Source organism: Pezoporus wallicus, unplaced genomic scaffold (genome assembly GCF_028554395.1).
Source record: "Pezoporus wallicus isolate ANWC-B61680 ecotype Strahan unplaced genomic scaffold, APGP_CSIRO_Pwel_v1 contig_6484, whole genome shotgun sequence".
NCBI lineage: Eukaryota > Metazoa > Chordata > Aves > Psittaciformes > Psittacidae > Pezoporus > Pezoporus wallicus.
In genome coordinates, this window is record NW_026638903.1 from 3,882,696 (window position 1) to 3,910,009 (window position 27,314).

General features: G+C 37.0%; 1 protein-coding gene across 1 annotated transcript in view; it reads right to left on the minus strand.

The window, feature by feature from the left end:
• Positions 1 to 27,314, minus strand: part of ABI3BP (ABI family member 3 binding protein) — a 159,594-nt gene that overhangs the window by 107,162 nt on the left and 25,118 nt on the right. The window contains 5 exon segments of the mRNA XM_057413009.1: positions 545 to 596; positions 5,292 to 5,353; positions 8,212 to 8,393; positions 15,715 to 15,847; positions 18,782 to 18,850. Of these exon segments, the coding sequence (XP_057268992.1) occupies positions 545 to 596; positions 5,292 to 5,353; positions 8,212 to 8,393; positions 15,715 to 15,847; positions 18,782 to 18,850 (498 nt within the window).

Consider the following 27,314-nt stretch of genomic DNA (forward strand, 5'->3'; position numbering starts at 1 on the left):
GTACTTAATTTTCAAAGATTACTACTATGCTACCTCTCCCTACTAGAGAAACAAGCATTTCTAAAGGACAGTATGTGTAAGTCTACTGTAGATATCTCCACTGACCAGGGAAAGGAGAAGAAGGGAGTCTAAGTCGAAGACTTAGCTGAAGATACCCACAAAAATGTTGATAGCATGAATCTTATCCATACTGCTGCCCTTCACACCTGACTATCAATTTATGCATATCTGGGAGATCAACATACCTGGACAATCCAGTCGAAAAATCAGCACTGATCTGTGTCCTTTTAATGACTCAATTAAGTCATTGTTTATAATGCAATGTAGTAGCTCACTTTATTAACACAGTTAGGTAATAGCTTAATAGTACTTGCAATTAAAATACATGGTAGTTTGTAATGTTCCACCTATTCTAAAAGGAAACTTTCATGACATTCACATCCAAGTCAGAGGTTCAGAGGTTTGGTTTATTTTTTATTTTAATGTTAAGTTACTCTTGCACAGTGTAAGAATCAAATAAATAAAAAAAGGCATACAAATTTACCTTGTTTGATTATTGTGACAGGGACCAACCTCTTATTATCACGCAGTTTAAGCTGAGAGGAAAGAAGAAAAAAAGCCTTGGGATAACTGCCAGAATTGAACTTTCTTAGCAATAAAAACAGAGGGCTTCAATCCAATACCATGACTGCCCCAAGTTAACACTGGATATGGCCCTCGCCCTGGCCACTATTGCTTCAATTCCCATGGGCTAGTATAGTAATACAGCATTTTTATCTCCTTCTTTTTCAGCTTAAGACATTTTGCTTCACAAAACCAGTGTTTGGCAGCTTAGGAATCCTGAATCCTTTTTTCTTTTAAGAATCTCTTGAGCACTCACTGGGGAATAGACCAGAAGACTTTGAAATGCTGAAATTTTAACTACAACAAAACATCTGAAACATACGCATATACAAATTTGGTCACAGGATATATATATATATATTCTCAGTAATATATATTTAGAACACAAACTATTCCAGAAACAGGTGCACATTTGTAAACTATCAGCAGTCTTGGGTGCTTAAAGGAGATTAACTCAAAGTAATTTTATTTGGTGAAATTATTTCCAAAGTATAATTGGCCAGCCACCCATATTCTCACATCTTTATGCTAAATACTCGGACTTTCCTGCTGCTCACTTGTCTTTAACCCAGATTACCTTTTGCTTAAGTGTGGATCTTTTCCAGCGTTTAATACCACAAACATAAGAAACACATGAATGGACCCCACATTTATTAAAAGTAAGAAAACAGCTGATCCCAAAGATTATATATCACTATTCACTACCACACATGGGCACTGGGAACAACTTCTGAAAGCTTAGTAATACACTTGGGCGATGAGAAGAGGTAGACTGTTAATGACAGCAATACAAAACTAATAAATACAATTAAAGTGGATTTTTTTTTTTTCCAGTTCTATCTGAGTTACAAGAATGAAAGGAACTCAGACAATTACCCTTCTGTGTTAAATGTACACCACTAATGTCTGAATCAGTTAATGTTCATTTTGGATTTCATGACATCTGGTCTATTTCATGTGAAAGAACACTTCCACGAAAATTAAGCATTTGAAGACAAAGCTTTAATTATTTACCTAAGGTTTACTACTTTTGCTCTATTCTAAATATATACATATATATAAAAAGCTTTAAAAGCAATGGCTGGGTACACATCAGACACATTGCAAAGTCTAAGAAGCTGGAAAAAAGCAAATCTCAGCAAGTAGGATGGCCCTTTCCTCAGGGAAATGGAGCGAGGCTGCTTGTTCTGTGGAAGGCATTACTCTCTGCTGCCTAGTAACGGTTTCACATTGGCATGAACATGATATGAAATTAACTGGAGGTTTCAATCATTGACATTAATGAAGGATAAAAAATAATCTTCCTTTTACATTAGTTACTTTCCCTTTATTTCTTAACCTTTGTTTATTAACCTTGTTTATATTTCTATTGTGCCTTCAAATGAAAAAAAATCTGCAGCAGATGATCAGCTTTAGAAGTAACCCTGCTTTTCATATGACTGAGAAGAGGGATGAAATGCATTTATCAGAAGGAGGTGTTCATTTTACTGTATTTATCATCAGAAGCCCTACAACCAATATACAAATCAAATCAAAGAAACAGCTCTCAAGCTGTAGTGACATGAAATCCATTTCCACAGCTGATATTATTACACTGCTCACTTGCACGAATCTGAAAGTGTTGCTTTTGAAATCTACCAATGTTTCATCAATCCTCTCCTTTTGGTCTGGAAAAAAGTGTCTATTTTAGATATTTCTATGTCTAATAGAATCTACTACTCGGACAAACAATTTCAGAAACATCAGCATGTCATTTGTAGGAATAACACTATTATATATTATACAATTACATTATTTTCCAAACAGACAACATAAAGCATATAGGTATTAGGAACAGTAGTTATTAAAATTAGTGTGGCATCTCCACGAATGAAGAAAGATGGTAAGTAAGGTATTTATTAATTTCAGAGGAAAATTAGGGTTGTAAATTATATCATAAATCAGGCACCTTAACTTCTGACCATAATCCTATGGTATAATATAAAGGACTGAAGTTCTCAGACATGCTCTCAAACGGCATATGGCAACATTACTTTAAGAGATACTTGTTCTTTCTGCCTCTCATATCCAAATATCCACAAATAACTGTCATACACATAAGAGAATCCTCAAGGAAGCATTACAATCAATCTGGATTGATTAAGTTTTCGAAGGGCGGGCACGTTTTCTTCTAGAGTTTTACAACTGATAGAAGCTATGAGTCCTGCTTTTTGGCTGGGGAAAAAATAAATATATATATCCAAGAGGACCCCACCTTTCAAACTGACATTATGAAATTACAGAAACCTAATCAGACAGAAGAGGAAATAAATTTCTACTGCATTTTCCCCACCCTACCACCACCCATTATTTATGGGAAAAAGAATGACCAACTCTAGAACTCTCCTTTTCTTCCCTCCTCTCACTAGTTGTAGCTTACACAGCCCCAGGAGCTTAGTCAAACTTAAAGGATGAACCTGCCAAAAGAAACACAAGCTGATATGTGACTAATGTTGAAAGGGCAGAATGACTAGATAGATCTGTAATGTTGCTTTAATAAACACCCTTTAAAAATGTCTCTTCACAGAGAAGAGTTCGGACCATGCTGATAGGAGCCAGTTGTGTCTCTGGAGCAAAATAAGGCACAAACAAAGCTTGGCCTAAATAGCACTCATGCTGGCTTTGCACTTATGATGTGATTGCATCCCCGAAACATACCCCACCTAATACCTTTGAAGCTGAAATAATAACGTAACTTAAGAGCTTGCCAGTATCTGCTTCCCAGCCTCAGTTTTGTGGCTTTTTGTACCACTAAAGTGAGAAGGATAAGAGATTTTTTAGAATAATCTATGAAATGTTCTCGTATTTCTGTGGAGGCTGATAAAACAGTACTGCTCTGGAGCTAAGCCCTGTGAAGCTAACTAAAAAGACTAGATGTTGGCTCTAGTCCTCCTCTCATGCTTGAGCTGTGCAAATATTTGGAAAACGGTTTTAGCTTACTTTCTCAGGACTTCTCTTGCATAAATAGAATCCCTACTTCCACAGAAGCAGCATAACAGAGTCAGCATCCTGGCACACAGGGTTTGCTAAGAAGAGTAAAGTAACTCAGCTTGCACTCTGTATGTCAGAATGAATTTACCTGGCCTTGGGATGTTGTGTGTAACTTTAAATATGCTAATGGGACCAATGGGAACAACAGTAAGGTTGAGTTTATCACCAACATAATGAGATGAGCACCTTCTTGAATAAATAATCAATTGGCTTCATATTACTTACAGATAAAAGAGGTTGTCTTGAATGTGAGACACAACTGTGCTTCCAATAATCTAAGCATTATGCTGCTCTAACTCTGTATGTAATGCTATAATCAAAGTATTACTGTCCTAAATGAATACCTAATTATTTCTACAGGAAAATGCATGTAATGGACTGTGATTTGATTCATGAAGGAATTACAGGTTTGGTAATTAAAGACCATTGAAAATATTGCACAATATGAAGAAAGAATAGTGAGAAACCATACAGGACCAGTGCCTACCAAGAATGTATTTGGAAAATTAGGCAGAAGAGAACTGTGAAGAATGGATTGTTCCCTCATAACAATCATTACTCATGAGTCAATCCTTTAAAATGTCTGAAGTAACAAGGATTTCTAAAACTTTCCTCGGGAAGTTATCCCATAGTCTAGTCAGGGACAGTACCTTAAAAAAAAAGCAAAACCACAACAAAAAAACAAAACAAAGCAAAACACAGAAGATTAGCTGCTGAAATTTTCACTCTGATGAAAAATTAAGCAAAGGAAATAAGAAGAAATTTTAACCTCATAGTAGAGGTGGTAACGCTCGAAAGTTATGAATAAAATGTCTCTTTTTCACTGTATTAAAACTAGTCCACTAACAGGTTCAGCTGACATACAAATGCTACATTTCTGCTTTGGCTCTTGGAAGCGAAAAGTATCTGCGTGTGTGAATCCACAAACATATGAAAACGCACCCATGATTGCTTGACAGCTGTTCTGGCAAATACCAGATGGGGGGGGGGGGGGGGGAAGCAAACAAAAAAGGTGGAAATTAATAAATATTGGTATTTATGTATTTATTTACAATAATCTTGGAATGCTGTGATGAAACAGTTAAAAATTCTACTTTGCCACTTGCAAGGATTTAATGAACTGCCTACCAATTTTGATAAGCACATTAAATTGCCCCTTCCAGCTTCCTCTGGTTCTACAGTTTCCTCACATGTAAGAACCACTAGTGAATCCAGTAGGATGACTAAGGATTTCAGAAAATCTGAGTATTCACAAGATTACTCTATGAAATAAAAGCACTACCTTATCACAAAATGAACTGACCGCCACAAATACCAAAGGTTAACAAACCTGACTAGCACAAAGAGATAAGCAAATTTTTATGTTTAGAATTCACACACAGAACACCATCAGTACCATGTTCGTTAAACCAGAATCAGTTTATGTCATCATCTCAGCTGAAGTTCCCAATCATTTAATCAATTCACATATATAAACACTTCTTCATAGAGTTACCTAGTTTTAGATTTAATAGTTTGTTTTTTTTTTTATATTGGCAATCTGTGGCCAAAATGTCTTTCTCACTTTAACAGAGAAGCAAACATTTCACCATACAAAATATAAACATGGTATAAAATAAAAAGACTGTTTCTCATACCTGTGTCTGGGAATTAGGTACCAACTTGTACACATTCTGGAGCTGTCCATTTACCTTTTTGCCTGATTTAACAGAAAGATAATTACATAGAATTATTTTTGTTTTGTCCAAAGCAAAGTAAACCAAATGTATTCACCTTTTTCAATAGCTAGGAAAGTTAGGAGGCTTAAATACTATGTATAAAAACACACTGTGTAACAGTTTTTTTGGTCTCATTTCTCCAGATTAATCAAATCACCTGCAAAACCTCCTTTTAACATTTTTACAGAGAGAAAATTAAATGTATTCTTCTTATTCTACAGCAGGAAGTAGAAGAACTGAAGTCATCATTGGGCCCTACTAAGAACTCAGAGGTGCCTTCTTGAATAAATTTAACGTAACCACAACATTAATACGCAAGGAAGAAACTTGAAAGGGGAATTTCTGCATCCCATCTCTCAGGCTGGTACTAGGACTGGCTAAAGGCAGCATGTTTTAAAGTCTCCAATAGTCTTGTGCTCTTTAAGTGCTCTTCTAAAAGAAATACAGATTTACCACTGGTAGCACAGCACAAGCGTATCACTTCGCTTTGGGTCTGACATGATTTCCTTTATCTCAGAATATAAACAAAGTGACCCAGGGATTTAATACCTGAAATTTTTCTCTTATGTTTTTTTTCCTAGCTTCTTAGTATTAGAAACTTCTTGTAATGCAGATGCAGGAGAAACCTCCCAGCACCTCTTATATTCTAACATGATACTTCACACTTCATCTACATCTTCCACCTTTACACCTTACTGCTCCTTTTGTGAACAGGCATGTAAAGACGAGTCAAGTTAAACATTACCATATTTCTTCATACTTCCATCCAAAACAGATAAACATTAGGAACAAATCAACTATAAAGAAATATCAATTGAAACACATTTAAGTTGGCAAGCTATCCTGAAAAATCAATCTTTCAAAGTGCTTGATACTTCTCAGGAACTATTTGCTTAACCACAAGGCAAAGCTGACAAATGTTTCACACTGATTTAATGAGAAAATCATGCTGAGATGGTCAGAAATAAGACACTTTCATCTCCTTTGATAATTTTTGGTTAAGTAAATGTAGAACCTTTGCCATGTCTTTTATGTCTTCCCTGAATAATGAATTAAAACCAGATTTTCCTCCCAATTCCTCCCAACATGTTTAGTATATAACAAAAATTTGGTCTGTGGAGTCAATAAATACAAGAACATGCAAGAGGAATTTCAGTTTATAGTCATTTATATATTCTACAGTAAAGAAAGAAAATCTATAGTGATGGATGTGTGTTTTAGTTTGAAATGCTTCTTAATATATAAAAAAAACCTTGAATTGCTACATGACAGTAGTTAAAACAGGCTAAAAATTGGACATTTTTGCTGACAGGTAAGCTCCTATGCAGAAAGATGGCTACAAATGAATAATAAATGTTCACTCTTTGTTTACTGCCTGCAGCTTATCTACCTACTATGCCCTGACAATATGAAAGGCTTGAATCTGAAAGTGCTTACAACTTTCTGATTAGAAGATAATTTATCAGTAGAACAGAATGCAGATAATACAGGGTAATAGTAAGCTCCTTGGATTTAGGTGCTTCAGAAGCATCCGCCAAATACACAAGTCTACATTCTAGTAAAAAGAAATCTCATTTCATAGAATATGAACTCTTACCAGAAAGTATCTTTCAACCAAACTCTATCTGTCTCCATAACTTACAAGAACCATTCTTCTAGCCTATTAAAAATGTATAGTCTATAAAAAATAGCATTTAGAAATACATTCCATACAAACAGGTCTGTTGATGACAGTGGACATTTCAATTATTCTTGAACACTGCATTAAACTATAAACACAATGCACTCTTCACTGCCTCCTGCTCAAATATAGTCTAGCACTTGATGTACAGATTGCTTTAAAATGTTTAAATGTAGGAAAAAAAGCCATTTAGTAAGCCCTCTTTAGAGCTATACAGCAGTTCCTTCTTGTGAGGCAGGTATGGGAAAAGACTATCATGCTTCTCCACATTAAGTTCATGGTTTAACAATGGCATTATTCTGGACTGCAAAAATGACTCTATGAGTACTGAGCAGGTACTTAAAAGTTATAGCTTTCTAGTTCATGAAGAAGGCTTGAAAAGTTCTTTATTAGGGAGTATGAGGGCTTTTGCAATGTTACAAGCTCTTATCCCTTCTCCTCAAGTATATCGAGCTGTGTAACTTGCCTACAACTTGAAAATGGAAACTTCATATGCATAACGGTCTCATGAGAATTCCCATTTTTCACATTTTGAGTCAAGCTAGAAGTACCAAGAACAGGTGTTCGCAGCATCTTCTGACCAACATCCTGCTCATAAACACCTCTATGTAAATGTCTGAGGAAAATGAATGAAATCAGACAGCGTCTGTTAAGACACCTCTTCCTCTTGTTAAAAGGGGGAAGCTGCCTATTTCCTTCAGCAGTACATGATGGGGTTAATTTGGTGTCAGTTTGCCTGCATTGTCTTGGGACTTTGGAGAAAAAGCTTAAAATATGACTGAGAGAACAGCCAGAGATGCTGTACACAGCTTCTGTGAAAACCCAAATAAAAACATGCATGACAATGCATGTTTCAAACTCAATTTATGTAATTCTCTGACTGAAAATTATCTTCAAATACAACTTTCCAGCAAGGCAATAAAGAGCCCAATCTGCTGCAGATAGTCTACTATTTGCAATGAGTAGAGAACAACTCTTCGAAGAGTAGCTGGCAGTTTTTCAAACACAAAATATTTCTAGTTACACCAGTTTCTAAAGAATTTATTAGGGACATAAGGAATAGCATTTAAACCTGATCAGTAGCTTACTCTACTGCAGTAGAGGAAAAAATACTGTCAAACTAAGTAGCTGTTTGATTAATTAATGTCAAATACTTACTAGACAGAACTGTCTTATGATTGGAAGTCTTGCTCCAAATACTATCTTCTAGATTGTCTTTAACTCCAAATTCATAAAGTGTGTTTGGCTTCAGATTGTCCACCACTGTCTCTGTAACTGGGCAAAGCTGAAAAACCCATTTCTTGTCTTTACCCTTTTCTCTGTACCGAACTGTATAGAACCTGCTCAACAGAAAAATAAAATAAAAAATAGTATTCTGCACAAAGAAATGTATTACAACCATTTTTGTTAGGAATTACTAGAAAAGTTTCTACCCACCATTGTTCTTGTTCTTTCTGGACCCTTATTGTTATCAAATATCAGAAAAGCCAGTATACCTTCCCTGCAAAAGCAGTACCAGCCCTGTCATCTTCTAGATATATGTATGTTCCCCATGATACAGGACCCAACAATATGACTGTTATACAAAGAGCAAAAGAACAGTCTCCTTATTAACAACCAACCATGTGTGTGAGGTTCTGACCACAAACTGCAAGCTCATTTTGCAAGCAGTTCCTTTGATTCTGACATAACGCAGAACTAGTTAACCGAATCATGAGTCAAGGACAGTAAGGAAGCCTCAACCAGGTTCTCAAATTCTTCTATATTCACCCAGGGGAAAGTGTTCCCCTCAGAATTAGTCCAAAAATGTACTAAAGGGAAAGCCAGTAATAGTTGGCATTTATATTATAAATGTGATCTCATTCTGTGATTCTGTTATGTACTGCCCACACTTCAAACAAGAAAGTAAACCGCAACATTACTTTCAGCAGTTTAAATTAGTAACATGATGAATTGCTAACAGATTATGAAAATAAAAATATTTTTATAGAAATTTCCCAATTCAGTCAAGCAGCATCTCTCTAAAAATGTATGACTGCAATGTTAACCAGTAAATAACAACACGACATAAATGGTGAGAATTATGGCACAAGAGCTCCACTGCTTACTAGCATCTCACTTTCCATATATGTGCTGAATCACTGCCAGAGTGGGGCAGAAAAAAATCTCAGAGAAGTTTCACAACTTTTTAATCCAAATATTACTGAGATGTTTTACACATAACTTTAATAAAGCATATCTATTGTCCATATCCATCTTATATTTACATCAGCTAAAAAAAAAGAATGAATTCCATCCAATTGCATTTTTCCACACATCAATAGAGCAAATTAAGGCCATAAATCAAACACAACTCTAAACAACCAGATACATGCCCAGTAATCGTTCAGGAGCAAAAAGAAGAAGGGATTTGGCTTGTGAGATTTAAGCCAGATATTATATAGGGAAATACATGTAGGGAAAGGGAGGCACTTTAAGAGAACAACAAAAATGTCTTGTAATCAACTCAAAAGTTATCAAAGGTCCAGATTAAAATGACTTTATGGACCAAACATAATACTGCCAATGCATAAAGCTGCTTTTGCCAAAGCTACAGAAATGCACCTCCAGACTAGCACGTATGTGGAAAATGACTGTCAAGGACATGAAAATTCCTCCTTCATTATTAAAACACAACCTAAGACAAGTGCCAATCATGGAAAATAATTTCAAACACAAAGTTTCACTTTGTTTACATATTTTATCTCATAATAGTCAAATTTGTTTTCTTGGCACCAAAAATACAGGTTCTCCTGGTTTAGTTGCTACAATTCAGCTCATTCAGGTATTTTACCAGGTTATGAAATTAATATTTATCTTGCTTACATAATGCTTTTCATCAGCTCTACTACTTTGCATTCAAAGCAAGCCATAGTTTAACCCAAAAGTTGGAAAGGAAAGAAATATGACAAGTAGTAACTCTTCTCTCTCATCTTATTAATTCCTGGGCTACCAAGTAAAAATTTGCATCCTTATTTCAGGGGGCTGTGATCTACTCACATTTCAGGTGCCTATGTATCAGTTGGACTGACAAAGAATCTTTAAGAAGAAATTATTACTAGCATCAAAATGAAAATTTCTTCTCCTTTATCCTCTTAATCTGTTCATACATAATCACACAGACATTAACAGACAAGAAAAACTTACTTGAAATCTCTGTCACTATCTTGCAAAGGATGTAACATTAATAAGCAAATCCATCTGCAATATAAATGCATCTTGCTGGACCTCATACAGTCTCTTGGCAAGGGGTTTAGAATTGGCAGACAGATCTATCATGAAAATGTGAATCATGAGTAGAAAAAATTTCCTTCTCAGCTTGCCTAAAAGAGGAAATTTTGTTTTCATTTTCATCCTTAGATTTTCCTACCTGTTCTAGTTGAATGTGATAGAAATAAAGTGATTGTATGTGATGGAAAGAAACCAGTGTACTGATCCATTGTGGTTATTGAACAGTCTAAATTAATACGTGCATCTGAAATTATGAGGAAAAAAACCTGACCAAAAACGTGCCCATAATGGATAGGCTTTTAAGTGGCTTCTCCCACTTGCTTCTACTGTTGAAAATATTATATTACACTGTGTCCACACCTGCAGCCTCCTTCTCCCTGTTTGTTGGGTTTTTGTTTTTTTTTTAAATTAAATAACTGAATTTAATTAATGAATTAAAATATGGAGAACACCTGCATTTCAAAAAATATCTTTCATTACAAATCAAAACTATTAAAAATCTGACAAGATGTGCCACACTATGACATTAGAAATAGAAACATATAGCATAGAAGAAATGTGCTCTCAACTCCCAAGATTTCCAAGACCATAAAAACTTCACCAAGGGTGTAATTATTTCAATGGAAGCTTGTCACCAACACTAAACACACTGACTGTGGTGACAGAATTTCCTCAACAATTTCAATAAAAGCAACCAAATGCAGTTCCATTTACCAACTTGTAAGTCACAATTGTTTGAGTATTAATAATATCTAAATTGTAAACAACATGCACTTTTGGGGAAATGCAGTCATTTGTTTATAGAGTATGAATACAGAAATGCCAAGTTTTGTCATCAAAGAATAACAATTCATTGTTAACCTGACCAACAAGCTGCCAAATAAAGCTCAATTTCAGTGCCTGCCTGAGAACATTCTAGTGATTAAATTCTGTTATCATTTTAATTTCTTCCTTTTACAAACCTTCCTTTCAGAAAAAGATACAACATCAACCAATCAATATATATAACTGAAAACATGAAAAAGTAATAAAATCCAGTTACTGCTCACATATTGCTACTAAGAGAAGCAAAATTGTATGATGGATAAGAAAAACATTAAGTTTTCATGACAGTGCCTTGATAAGAATTCCACCGCAATTTTTCCAATTTAACCAAATCTCTTCCTAGCCAGATTCCCAGAAAATGCTTGTACATGCAAATATTTGTGCACAAAAATTAGATACTGGAAATCTTATAAGGCAGATGGTTTTATGAGAGTTCCAGAGTAGTACAGTTTATATAAATATCATGAGTTTATTTGGAACCATATCCAAACCAAAACTCCAAACAATTTAATCATGACGATTTTAGTCACACATAACAGAAAACAAACAATGAAGCCTTGGAGATATAAGAACATTCCTTTTCTGTGTTTTTTTGTTGCCATAGATAAAAGATTATAAAACTTATTTCACTTTAGTGCAGAGGAATGTAATCAGACATACACACGTACATATTTATTTCTTTATAGTTCATTAGAAGACTTCATTAGAAGCACAGTATCCATTTAGTGTTAGAAAGTACTAAAAGAAATTGTTCCAACTATGATTCTTCATATACTGAGTGTTTCACAAATTGGCATACAAAATTAATTATACCATTTCCTTTTTATTACCAAGTTTACTTTAAAGTAACGTATAAAAAGATGGAAAGAATTACATCACTGATGGTTACCAGTTAAGTCTCTAAAGCACTAATTTAGTTTTCACTGTTACATGATCTCTAACATTCACTTTTTTCACTTCTATTTTTTAGTAGAACAACTGAAATGAATAGTTAGAGGTTCTGAAGAATAAGATGCTGGCCACCAACAAATCTTCCCATGTTTAAACAAGCTTTTAGCATGTACTCCCACAGCAGTAATTCAAAAGCATCTGAAACTCAGTTATCTGCTGCAGTAGGTTTTCCTTAAGGAATTCTGGTAAGTTTAAAATACGTTTTCTATGACATTTGCAACAGATATTGTGATTAATCTGGCAGCTGCACAGTGACAAAGATTTGTGGACAGGCACAAAAGGAGATGTGTGTACATACCTTTCTGAATTTAGGGTTTAAAAAGCCCTACTTGTGTGCTGTGCAACATAAAGATTAAATATGGATTCTTCTGTCTTCCATCTCTTTTTTTCTTACTTTTTTTTTTTTTTTAAAGCCTCGGATATAAATTAAGTAAACCATAAAATCCATACTCCTTGCAAATATTAGGACATGAGGACGTTTAAATCATGGGCAAATAAATTTAAACAATATAAATGCAAATTTGTCAAAGTTCTTAACTGAGATGTATTTCATGAAAAAACAAACTTCTTGGTTTTAAATTTCTATTTCATATTTATTTGGAAGCATGCTTTTTTTCTTCTATACAATCTACTTGATAGAGTAAAATATAGTCTTCTCTCAACAAAACCTGGTTTTGTCGTGCATGGAAAAAATATCTTGTGCTCCTTCCCTCAACTCTCTCTCCTAAAGACCTGAAAGTCTGCTTCTTCAACACCCTGCTCTGTTTTGGCATCTGTAGAATTACTCTAACCTAAGCAAAGCCCCCCAAAAGTTTATGCAGCAGTCTATACTCTCTTTTTCAGACCTACATGGACTGTAAGCAGCCACAGTATGTTTATTATGAAAGTTCTGTCCACTATTGGCTGTTTGAACATTGAAAGAAAGAGAAGAAAGAATTTTACCTACTGCCTCGGAAATAAAAAAAAAAAGAGGAATGTGACTGTGCAGCAGGTTATTAACTACCTCATACTGGCATCAGAAAATAGAAGACATGGAGAAAGCTAACTCCACATTGGTGGAGCCTTTCTGGTATTACATAATTTTCATCAGCTACATAAAACTAACCACTTGAGGTTTTCTGTTGGTCTTTTTGTTTTGTTCTGTGTTCTAGTGCTAAGGCTCTGGCCAAGGATTATAGCCACTTCAAGGAAGTTTTAAAATTTCACACAAACAGCAGTGATTATCTTTGCTTCCACAAAGAATTAGGGTTTGGAGTTATTTTCAGCAAATACATAGCACTCTCTTGGCTTATGCCCTTAATCTCTAGAGAGTTAAGCAACCAAAGAATGGTTTGTCAGGAAATGGGATGGGAACCTTTTCTTCATTGGAGATTTGTGTAAAATACTTCATAGGTACAGAATAATACAGAAATTATGTGTTACTTACTTATCCAATAATTAAGCAATAATTTGACTGAAGCAATAAAAGATACCATTGCTTTTTGAGAACATGGCACCTTTCACTCAAAACTTATTTCCTCACAAAACCAGATCTTCTAAGGAATACCCCACTGAGGTCAGATTCTCACTAGACAAAATCTTGGCCAGCATATCCATGCTGTTCCATGTGGTTTGAATCATCTGAGTCAGCAACATATTCAACTAGCTTACATTATGCAAGATTTGTACAGAAGCTTAATGTCCATCCAGAGATGGTAGAACTTGAGGCTGAGAACAGTGACTCCATTGCAGGTCCTGAAGAATTACAAATCTAAAACTTGGTGAGATATTAACTGAAATAAGTGTTCATACATGCCACATACTGCCAATGTCAAAGATTACAGGTCATGGCTGTACAGCAGTCTTAAAGATGATTAACAGTACATTTCAACAGGTCTCAGTAAGGAGAACCTGCCAGATGAAAAAGGACCAAGTGGACTGCCTCTGCAATAGATACAAATGTTGATGAATCTGTTATCTGACTTCAAGTCTTGAGCTTTTCTTACCATAATCTACATTTGACATAGAGTTGAATGGTATCAATGGGAGTTTCATTATATATGTCCTGGGTTCAGCAGTAGCAGTCATTTTTCTCCTTCTTAGTACCTGGTGCAGTGCTGTGTTCTGACTTTCGGCCTGGGAACAGACCGGATAACACTGATGTTTTAGTCTGGCCAAGGACTTTCTGAGCCTCATGCTCTGCCAGGGAGGAGGAGAAGCTGGGAGGAAGTAGAGAGAGGACACCTGACCCAAACAGACCAAAGAGGTATTCCATACCACAGCACGTCATGCCCAGGACGTAACAGAGAGTTATCCGGAAGGGCCAGGGCACTGAGGTGTTGAAGGAGGTATCAGTCAGTGCTTGGTCAGGCTGGGGGGAGGGGGGGGGGGGGGGACGACACACACGTTATTGGTCGGCTGGTGGTGAGGTGTTGTATTCTCTTCCCTTGTTATTTCCTTTATCATTAGTATTATTGGTGGTAGCAGTAGTGATTTGTGTTATACCTTAGTTACTAAACTGTTCTTATCTCAACCTGTGGGAGTTGCATTCTTTTCAATTCTCCTCTCCTTCCCTCCGGGAGTAGGGGGAGGGCAAGAAGGGGGGGGGGGAGGGGGGTGTGTGAGTGAACAAGCTGCCTGGCTGGTTTTAAACCATGACAATACCAAAGTAAGCAGATTCATGTCTAAATTGACAGACAGAAATTAGGAAAGAAAATCAGAAAGATGGAAAAAAAAAAAAGTGTTCTCAGAACACTTATTAGAAAAATAAAAGATGATAGTTGCAAACCAGATGTAGATGCATTCCAAACATGGGTGCACGAAGTTTCTTGGTTTTACAAAACACTGCCGAGTTGAATGGAGCTTCACATAACATAAATGAAGAAAAAAAAATCTCTTCTGTCATAAAAGGAAGAATACAAAGAACACCAAATGACAGAGCAGGGAAACATCTGTATTAACTATTTCAATAATGGAAGCTGATGAATTTTACTCATCTGCCAAGAATTGCCTAAAATGTAATGGTGTGCTGAGAAGCTACTCAGCACTATGACTTCTCTTGAAACTGCTACTTGGCAAGTCTTCCTGACCTTCACACCTATTGTACCACTCATTAAATAAATTACAGCAACACAAAAAATATTATAGTAGAAGAGATCTTCTTATAATTAAAATAGAAAATTAATGAAAGCTGTACTGTATCAGCACCGGGAAAGCAGTGTCATGATAAGACCAAATAACAGGAAACAAAAGTCAAATAGCATTAAAACACGGCATAGTAGAACAAAAGATTTACTTTATTTCTACTTGGCCAACATTAAACCAATAAATTACCTATGGTTTAACAAAGTTTCTTTCAATTGACTCAGACACAAACAAAAGTAGAGCCAAGGGTATTGGTTTAAGAAGAACAAAGATCTAGTGTGAAATAGCAAGATTTGTACTTCAACATTTAGCTGTCTGAATAAATTTGCACTCAATTTGAAACTTATTTAAGTAAATGAGAAAACTTACTTCATGTTCAGAATATTGCTTCCAACTTTTTATTTTCCACTGTCAAACTTTTTTCAGCCATACCACATAAGTACACCGATTTAAATTATGATCATAATAAAAAAAGGTTTTCAGTTATGTTACCTGTCACTAGCACAGTTAGTAGTTGCTGTCCAGTCACGCTGAGGGTTGACTAGGATGCCCCAGGAGAGAAACACAGAGGTTGGGGTGAGAGTGCCAACTACCAGCTGCAGAGGCTTTTGATTCTTGGTCCGACCTACATAAGAAACATATAGTTCCAACTAAAAGTTAGTTTCTTTCTCCTGCATTATGTAGGGTAAAGTTTTTGCAGTATGCTTAACATAAGAATTAGATATATGTAGAGTAGGTTTGAAGCTCTGGCTGTCTTGGACTGCATCACAGAAAGCATTGCACAGAGTTTAGGGCATCAGGAAGTCTCTCTGAATGTGACAGAAACAGTAACTTCTTGGCAGGATTCTTAGTAGCACTGAAATTACTTCCACAGATAAGTCATGCTTTCTAAAGCATTCTTCATCAAGGGTTAAATTGAACCTACAAAAATTATTTTCCTTTTCAGTCTAGGCAGATCAGAGTTAGTATCTGGATCTAGGGGCATTTTTTGTTTTAGCCACCTACTACACTGAAAATGTTCCGCTTTTGCGTGATACTTAACTTTACCTTTGATTTGTATGAGCTAGCACAACTCTCATACAGAGAAAGAGCTTTCTTTAAAGAAAGTTTAAAAGCTAACATTTGAAAATGAAGAAATTATCTAGAGCAACCATTTTGAACCTGTAGTTTGTGGACTGCTACAAGCCCAAGGAGAACCTTTGGTGTTTGGAAGATGATTAATTAAAGGAAATCCCTATATTCTTCACAACACGTTACATATCTCAAAAATCTAAAGTATCTGTACCACCTCAAAATCTACAGGTGACCACAAATTCCCTAAAAGTTTATAAGCCACTGATCTAAGGGTCATATTTTTTACTATTGTGAAACAGATCTGACTTTCTTTTCATGCCTTTTGAACCCTAGTAGCTTTTCATTTAACAAGCCCCAGTGAAAGTCTGATTTATACTTTCAACCAATGTGTAAGTGTGCATTTAGAAATGTTAACCATGGGGGTTTTTACTTTATATTGATGATGAGTATGTTGACACCCCTCCCCAAACAAAACCAAAAAAAGCACTCTGTACCATTTGAAATACTGTGGAACATATGATATTTCCAGAAGAGCAAATGCCCGAAGAATTTTCTTGTTTTCTGGACTAGTTCCTATACTGTTTCTCCATTTTTAAAGAAAAAGTAAAACCCAACAGCTTGGTCATTCAGCAAACTGCCTGGCAAATCTGCTATCTATAGCAAAATCCCTTTCTTGATCACTTGCTGAGAAAACATGGAAAATATGTGAAGTTTAAGGAAAATAAAACCCAAGCTCTCATATAACTTGAAATCACACTGGCTTTTGGGAGGACCTATATATGATTTTGATTAAGACTTATTACGCCATTAGTTCCCACTTAGACACTGCAATGATCTATACACCGTAAAACCAGGAATTACCTTGGTGATCATCTATGCTGATCTGTATGAATACAAAACATACAACTGCTCTGTATTAATCACAGTATGCACTAGAGTGTCTCTTCCAGAAATGCAACCAGTTTTCATTTTTAAATTTAAAATTGCAGCAACTCAGAACCTACCACAATTATTGGTGATTTTCATAGTGTAACTATTCTCATTACTAAAAAGACCTGCCGTATATGTAGCTAGCATTAAAGCAACAGCTGTTCTTACATCTTTGTCTGCTGGAGTGAAAAGTCAATTATCTGAATCCTGTTCCACAGGATTTGCTTTTTTTGCGGTTTTTTTTTTATATATGTGTATGCATATATACATATATGCACATGTATATGTATGTGTATATATACATATATATATGTTGCATCTGAAAACTAATTCACCTTTCAAAATCTTTCCAGACGTACAGTTTTACATCTGGCCAAGAGCAAGAAATTAATTCCAAGCAGTTATCGGGAACTAGAAAAAGGTCATCTAGGCCAAACCCCATGCAATGAGCAGGGACATCTTCAATTAGATCAGGTTGCTCAGGGCCCTATCCAACCTTACCTTGAATATTTCCAGGGCTGGGGCATTTACAGCCTCTGGGTAGACTCTTCCAGTGTTTCACCACCCCCACAGTAAAAAAAAATTCTTCCTTATATCTAGGCTGAATCTCCACTCTTTAAGTTTAAAAGCATTACCCCCTTGTCCTACTAAAACAGGCCCTGCTAAATACTATATCGTATACACGTATCAGTTTATTCTTCAGAACAGTCCAGTGATCCTGAAAATCATCTCCATATTAAATTAAGGAATTAAAATCTAACAACAATATTAATGACATGATTGAGCTAATGCAGAAAGTCTTTGGAACAGATGAGAATCAAATCCAGATTTCTACTTTGCTATGTACAGTTTAAACTAGAAACATCCCACTTTCCTTAACCCAATGCATCAGCAAACTTAGTGGTAATACTGACTTACAGATATATACAGATACATACATATATATACAGATATATATATGTGTATATATATACACATATATATGTATATACACACACACAAACACACACACACAGACACACACACGGTACCATTTTCCAATGAGAAAAAAAGAGCATCAACATGTACATGAATGAAGAAATCCTTACTGGTACCTTATAGAATCATAGAATCATAGAATAGTTAGCGTTGGAAAGGACCTTAAGATCAACAAGTTCCAACCCCCCTGCCACGGGCAGGGACACCTCATGCTAAAGCATATCACCCTTAGCAAGACTAGCTTCAGTACACTAGATTACTGTATGCAAAACTTTTACTTTTTTTCCATGCACTTGTGACCTCTTTAGACATCAGAAATTAGCATTCTAAATTCAGTTTTCATTTGTAATAACTTTTTACAAGAACAATCTTTAGGTACCTCTTCATATTTTGACCACCACATTTTTGACCAATTACTGACTAGGAAATACTGTCCTACATTTTATCTTCCTGCTTATGGAATTTGTGCATCCCAGTCAAGCATCTACAGTTACTAATATCTTTTCAGAGAAACCCAGTAAAAGATTCTGTTTTTCTTCAACTACCTTAAGAAAGATATGCAGTAATGGTAAAATACCTGAACAAGATTTCTTGTTACTTGAAACACGTGATGGTCTTACTGAAACCAAATAGCGTGGCTCAGCATCTGTAAATGAAGAAAGCATCAATTAGTACAGATGTGCTATTTATTTAAGAAAGGGATTAACCTATAATTAATAAGTCCAATATTCAGTCAATGCTTGACACATTATCCAATCTTTGTGATTTCCAGGCATGTTTGCTTTAAGCTTATTGGCCAATCATTCAGAAATACTCTAGCATTAGGAAAAATAATACACCCATGCAGAAAATATTTGGCAATTCTTTTTGACTGTAACACAACAAACAGGTGAACATGGCAGGACATACATGTAACACTTCAACTCAAATATTAAGTGGAAAGTGAATGGGAATGAAAACCTGGACAAAGAGGAAGACATCACAGAATCACAGAACGGTTTGTGTTGGAAAGGACCTTAAGATCATCTAGTTCCAATCCTCTGCCCTGGGAAGGGACACCTCACCCTAAACCATGTTGCCCAAGGCTCTCTCCAACCTGGCCTTGAAGACTGTCACAGGTGGAGCATTTGCCACTTCTTTGAACAACCTGTTCCAGTGCCTCACCACCAGCACAGTAAAATGATACCAAAATAGAAAAGCAAAACATGTAAAGTAATAAGAGGGCAAAGCCTAAAGAGTACAACCAGAGATATCTACTCTCCTGACAGGAGCTGGAGGAACTTCTCCTACAATATTTTCTATGCTCTGTTTCAAGCCATGCACCTTAGATTTCATGTTGTAAGGCTGGAAGTAAGCAGACTCTCATAAAGAGCTGCCCGATTGTAAAAAGAATAAACAATATTTTAGGTGTGCATACACCAATAGACCAATACTAAATAATTCAAGATTTGCATGATAGTCTGGTCACAGGAAACACCACAATGTCATATAAGTTTAGCACAGTCTCCAAATCAGTTACTGTCTTATTTTATAATTAGGTTTACATACTTCTTCCAGGGTCAATTTAGGAGATTAATTAGACTATTAGGTGCTTTGACAGTTTTGAATAGTCTTTATGAAAGCAAAATTATTACTAACAGTTAAGAGCAAGGGACTTATATTTGTGTAAAACCCACAAAGGGCTGTGACTTTGACTGAAATTTCTGGGTAATGTTACACTAGAAATAATGATGCATGTAATAGGACAGCAACAATTTAAGTGATTTTCTTATTCAATAAATTAATCTCAGAGACAAATTGCATTTTTCAGACTTTCTGACATTTACACTTCTTTTAATTTTACCCCCTATTCATTTTCTCCCAGGAAAAATAAACCTTTGCGAAATTGTTTTTAAATTAATTAAAATAATAATTTAAATTATTATATTTATCTTAACTCCAGTCCAAATGTATTTGTACCACTTCCCATAAGAGGTTCAATTGCTTCACTTCAAAAAGGTAACAGAAATGACTGTTTTACACAGCAGGGAAAAAAAAAAAAAAAAGCCAAAGCAAAACCAGCCCTACCAAAGAAGAATTTTTGCATTTAAATTCATTCCCATGGAAATGGCCTCAGTTTCTTTAAAAGTACACAAGAACTGCAGCCATTCTAAAGGATGCAGAGTCATCACTAGCTGGGTGTCAGTGTGAATCAGCTTGGAAAATTTCTGGCAATACTAGTCTTCATAGGAAATAATGAAATTAAGTGAACTGAATTTTATATGAACTCTTAATACATTTCAGAGACACTGAATGCAGTTTGGATAACCTGAGGACATTGTGGTAAGAGGCCATAACCTCAGATGCATTCCCGTTTCTGGCAATGAAAGGCACATAACTTCACCCTGCAGCTTAAAATAGGAAATATTTTGATTAAAACAATGTTGAGATGGTGATTTTAGTTTGGGGAATTCATCTTTAGAAAGATCTTATGCTTGACATCAGATGTCAGAGATTTTTGCCCTTCTGAACTGTTTAAAACCCAGCTCTATTCTCACTGAAGAAAGAGCAACACTAAAAGCTGTAAGAGCTTCCAAAGATATATCCATGGGCAGAATTTGGCGCACCATAGATTCATCAAAACTACTTTAGCTACATTTTTTCTTCTAAGAAAATTCCTCTGTAAAATTCCTATATCTAGTTTAGACACATATATTTTCATCTGTATCTATGGATGAGATACTGAATTTCCTGTCTATCTCAGTGTAACAGATACCTTGAAGTCTACCAATTAAACAGAACCACTGAGAAATCATTCAAATTTTTTATTAAATTCAGAAGCCCACTGAGTTTTCACACTGTTTGGTCTTCTTGCTAAGAAATGTATGCACTGATCATCACCACAAAATGGAAATCACTGGATGCTACCACAACTCAGTTAATTTTCAGGGGCTTAAAATATTGCCTTATCCATGTATTAAACTTTATCAAGCTGCAAGAACTGTTTTCCTGTGTTCCTTTATGATGCCTATATATATGCATAATCCTCTCTATGCATCCATGTCTATAAGAAGCAGGAATCTTGGGGAGAGGTAATATAGAAGGAGAAAAAGGAAATGCTGTTAAATACTGAAACCTAAATAAAATCATAATTTAGCTTGTGCTACTTCCTCTTAATGCTTAAGATAAATTAAACTGACTGCTGAAATAAAAGATAGGCAGCAGAAAGGTGACCATTCCGACCCATAAAAATATGAGGTTCTGACTGTGTGTCATTATGATTCACAGAATATATCAACTATTTACACTGGCTTTGGAAATCTTAGCGGTTCCTTGCTCCTTAGCACGTTCTTGAAGGCCTGTTACTGTAAGACTAACCTGCTACTGCCTAGTCCCCTTTATTAAGGCTGGAATGACAAATGTAATGGATAACAACTCTTTCAGCTGGCACACAACTATTGCTGCAGATCAGAAATAAAGACCATATAGTGACAATCTTCAATTCTTTAGCTATGAAGTACTACAGGGTGAGGAAGTTGACGAGGCCTTCTACAGGCAGCTGAGAGCGGCCTCACAGTCACAGGCCATGGTTGTCGTGGGGGATTTTAACTTCCCTGATGTTTGCTGGAAGGACCACTCAGCAACCCAGCCACAGTCCAGGAGGTTCCTCCAGTGTATGGATGATAACTTCCTCCTGCGAATGGTGGATGAGCCAACCAGGAGAGGAGCGCTGCTGGATCTCATCCTCACTAACAAGGAGGATCCAGTCGAAGCAGTAAGGGTTGAGGGCTGCCTTGGTTGCAGCGACCACGAGATGGTGGAATTCAGGATCTTGTGTGGTAGGACCAGTAGAATAGCAAGTAGAATTGCAACCCTGGACTTTAGCAGGGCAAACTTTGGCCTTTTCAAGCAATTGCTAGGGGAAATCCCATGGGCAAGGCTGCTTGAAGGTAAAGGGGCCCAAGATAGTTGGTTGGCATTCAAGGATTGCTTTTTCCGAGCTCAAGATCAGAGCATCCCGGCACATAGGAAGTCAAGGAAGAGGGCCAGGAGACCTGCATGGCTAAATAGGGAATTGCTGGGTATGCTCAAGTGGAAGAGGAGAGTTTACAGGTGATGGAAGGAGGGGCTGGCCACTTGGGAGGAATATAAGGCTGCTGCTAGAGGATGTAGGAAGGCAGCTAGGAGGACTAAGGCCTCCTTAGAATTAAATCTGGCGAGAGGGGTCAAGGACAGCAGAAAGAGCTTTTTCAAATACATGGCAGATAAAATTAACACCAGAGGCAATGTAGGCCACTGATGAACGGGATGGGTGCCCTGGTGACAGAAGATACAGAGATGGCAGAGTTACTGAATGCCTTCTTTGTCTCTGTCTACTCTGCTGCGGGCAGTCCTGAAGAGTCCTGTACCCCTGAGACCTCAGATGAAGTCAGGTCAATGGAGCGGTTTGCCTTAGTCGATAAGGAATGGGTTAGAGACCAGTTGAGCAATCTGGACATCCATAAATCCATGGGTCCAGATGGGATGCACCCGCGGGTGCTGAGGGAACTGGTGGAAGTCATTGCTAGACCACTCTCCATCATCTTTACCAAGTCTTGGGAAACGGGAGAGGTGCCTGAGGACTGGAGGAAAGCAAATGTCACTCCAGTCTTCAAAAAGGGCAAGAAGGACGACCTGGGTAACTATAGACCAGTCAGCCTCACCTCCATCCCTGGGAAAGTGATGGAACACCTTATCCTTGGTGCCATCTTAAGGCATATCAAGGATAAGAGGGTTATGAGGGGCAGTCAACATGGCTTCACCAAGGGGAAGTCATGCTTGACCAATCTCATAGCCTTTTATGAGGAAATAAGACGGTGGATGGATGATGGCAGAGCGGTGGATGTGGTCTACCTTGACTTCAGCAAAGCATTTGACACAGTCTCCCACAGCATCCTCACAGCTAAATTGAGGAAGTGTGGTCTGGATGATCAGGTAGTGAGGTGGACTGTGAACTGGCTGAAGGAGAGAAGCCAGAGAGTTGTAGTCTATGGGGCGGAGTCTAGTTGGAGGCCTGTATCTAGTGGAGTGCCTCAAGGGTCAGTACTGGGACCGGTATTATTTAATATATTCATCAACGATTTAGATGAGGGAATTGAGTGTACTATCAGCAAGTTTGCTGATGACACTAAGCTGGGAGGAGTGGCTGACACGCCAGAAGGCTGTGCTGCCATCCAGCGAGACCTGGACACGTTGGAGAGTTGGGCAGGGAATAACTTGATGAAATATAACAAGGGAAAGTGTAGAGTCCTGCACCTGGGCAGGAACAACCCCAGGTTCCAGTATAGGCTGGGAAACGACCTGTTAGAGAGCAGTGTAGGGGAGAGGGACCTGGGGGTCCTAGTGGACGACAGGATGACCATGAGCCAACACTGTGCCCTTGTGGCTAAGAAAGCCAATGGCATCCTGGGGTGTATTAGAAGGGGGGTGGTTAGTAGGTTGAGAGAGGTCCTCCTTCCCCTCTACTCTGCCCTGGTGAGACCGCATCTGGAATACTGTGTCCAGTTCTGGGCCCCTCAGTTCAAGAAGGACAGGGACCTGCTGGAGAGAGTCCAGCGCAGGGCAATGAAGATGATTAAGGGAGGGCAGCATCTCCCTTATGAGGAAAGACCGAGGGAGCTGGGTCTCTATAGTTTGGAGAAGAGGAGACTGAGGGGTGACCTTATTAGTTTATATAAATATATAAAGGGGGAGTGTCATGAGGATGGAGCCAGGCTCTACTCAGTGGCAAACAATGATAGGACAAGGGGTAATGGGTACAAACTGGAACACAAGAGGTTCCACTTAAACTTGAGAAGAAACTTCTTCTCAGTGAGGGTGACGGAACACTGGAACAGGCTGCCCAGGGAGGTTGTGGAGTCTCCTTCCCTGGAGACATTCAAAACCCGCCTGGACGCATTCCTGTGTAACATTATCTAGGTGTTCCTGCTCCGGCAGGGGGATTGGAGTAGATGATCTTTCGAGGTCCCTTCCAATATCTAGCATACTGTGATACTGTGATACTGTGATACTACAGGAAAATGCCCAGATTTACCAGAAAAGTGCTAGTCTACAAATCCATGACTTAGTGCTATAATTCCTCAAACATAGGTTTTTTTGACAATTCAATGAGAAGGGCCAATACAACATGGGAATTGCTTTTCCAAGTTTAAATACTCGCAGCTGACTAAAGCAATGCTACTTTGGACCAAAGAACAACACTCCTGCAGGAACACAGACCTAACCAAATGATCTTCGAAGCAGAAGGGAAGACTAGTCACACCCTGAGGCACTAGTAATTGTAATGCAATAGTATTTCTTTCTATAGCAGTTGATACATGCAGCAGACACATGTATTTGCATTCAGTATATATTCTTACACCCTTTCGGCCCACTTCTTAAAAATATGAGAAGCATTTAGTCATCTTGTTTTAGCTTTTAAACATCAAGGCTACTACAGCTCAATGAACTGTCACCAATTAGATGAAATATTTTTCTGCACTCCGTCAATATTCAGTATTTTTTTCACCTGGACAGAGTAAAACACACACTACATGTTCACACAGGTATGTCTACAACTTAACCACAGAAGAAACATTCCAAAGACTGCAAAGTTGCACAGAAGTAAGCCAGTATTCTGGTGTCATTATAAAAGAAAAGAAGACTAAGATTCTGTAATGTTAGTTATAAAAACTTATTAAAAAATACTTTTATTACCCACCTTAACAGCTTCAGGTGGCAACCAGAACATAACAAAAATACATATCATTGACACATCAACTTAATATAGGAGAACTTACTTCCATAGGCAATGAACTAGGCTATCAAATGAGCAGCAGAAGGCAACTAATCTGCACTGCAAAATGCTAGCAATTTCTGCTTATATTCAACCATACTATTTTAATTCATTTTAATTTAGTTCAGCTAACACAGAAATGCAACTAAAAGCAAAAGAACAATGGACTACTTAAATTAGAATAAATTTTAAAGGAAGGTGTTTTCTCCTTCCTTTAGAATTCAATAGACCATCAGCTTCAGAAATCAAAACAAAGGATTTTTTATCTTCAGGCTACAATTCCCTAATCTGAATTTAGGATTGCTAAAGACTCACTGCAGGATGCTGTTAAGGGCAAAGGCCAATGGTGGAGAAAGTGAAGTATCAAAATTATTGTAGTGTAACAAGCATGGGAAAAGATACAGAAGGAGGACATAAGGGGCTGTTGTGAATTAACATGCTGCTGGTCAGCACACTTAGCTAGCTGAAAGTGCAGCTGCTGACCTCCTCCAGATCCTCCAGTCCACTAGGCTCAACTAACATTACCAATAAGAATCTGGGGTTTTGGTAAGTTATTAGGAAACAAAATATTTCTGAATTAATGTTCACATTATTTGGCATCTTGAAAACCATGCGGTTAGTACACCTGCACATTCCTGGTAATTGGTTTGTTATAAGAAACTGCACAGCAAGGTGTTTTAGCTAAGCACTGCTCTAGCACACATCCCTAAAATACAGTTTTAGAAACGTTTTCAGTGTGGCACTAGAATTCTTGTATATATATATATATACACACACATATATATATGTGTGTATATATATATATCTGCAAAATTCACCCATCACTTATTATGGTTATTATAAAGCAGGATTGCCAATACATTCTCTTCTTACGCTGTACAATCTGGTTCAGGTAAAGGACAGGCAAAAGCATGGTCAAACTCTGAACTGGTTTTAGGAACAGAAAAGGAAATCAGTTTTATTTACTGTTACCCTATTGCTGTTCATTCTCACAAAATTTTCCCTTCTACACCCAACTTTTGGGATTTCTCCAACAGTATCAATAAATTCAATGAGGCTGACTTGCAATCTTCCTAACCAAGCTAGAAAAAAACTAGCAGAAATTTGTCAAGGAAATACTTTTTCTTTATGAGTCATGCAGACTGAACAGATTTAGATAAAGGTTTACATCAAGCTCACAATTTTGGATGGGTTTATTCACTTTATTTATAACTCCAGCTGAATTTACACTTTGATACATTTTGACACACTCTGAATACCTTCCACAATCAATAATAATGTTGCTTACTGTCATGTAAAGTCATAAAGTACATTAATCAGAAGACACATCTTGTATCCTGGTAGAGGATATACTTCTTTGAACCAAACTTTGATGCTGCTTCATAATTGTCATTTACCCTTCACTGTGATTTGAATTCATCTATCTAGCAGTGCACGAAGCTGTTCAAGAGTTTCTTGCCAGCAAGAGCTCATTACAAGTTCAGGAAATCCAACAGAATCTTTTTCTGTTTGTCCATGCCCTCTGCATGCAGTTCCCAATTCATGGATAATGTTACACAATTGCTGGCTCAGTTATTCTATTAGTTGCAAAAGAAACAAAAAGCAAATATTTTAAGGTAAGAATCACTGCAACGAGGTGCTGAACATTTTAATGGATGAAACATAGGCAGATGTCACACTTCTTACAAAGCCATATATGTCTGCTGGAAATCCTAGAAAATATCACTTCCTTACTAATTTATTTTGAAAAATTTGCCCATATACACATGTAATGTCATAAACTCATAAATCTGCTGATTTCAAGTTTATTGTTAACAAGGTCAGAAGAGGTGTGTGACCCACCAGAAATACATGACAATGAATTTTATCTTAACAGTGACAGCGTTGGGAATATGAAAATCATGGGCTTTAGATATATCTGGTTTTGTGTATATTATGTCATCTCTTAAAAAATATAAGTTAGGCATTGCTTCATTCCCCATACTCCAGTTCCAAATGGGGACAGTTATCTCAAGCAAAATACCGATTATGCTGCTCCATTAACAAAACCAGGCATGCAGAGCTAAATCAAGCAAATGTCTGCAATGCACTTCATTCTGCTATGTGAATCTACGCTGTTAGAAAGGACATAGGACATTTTAAAGGATTGATGCATTTTAGGGAAGGAATCATGACTTACATGCAAAGTCTGTATTTTTTCTTACATTGGCTAACTACTAAATTATTAATGAAATAACGTTTTTTCTTTGAGTAGGTTCTACAGTTGACTGCGTATCTGTACCATTTTCACTTACAAATCTTCATGGAATAGACAATT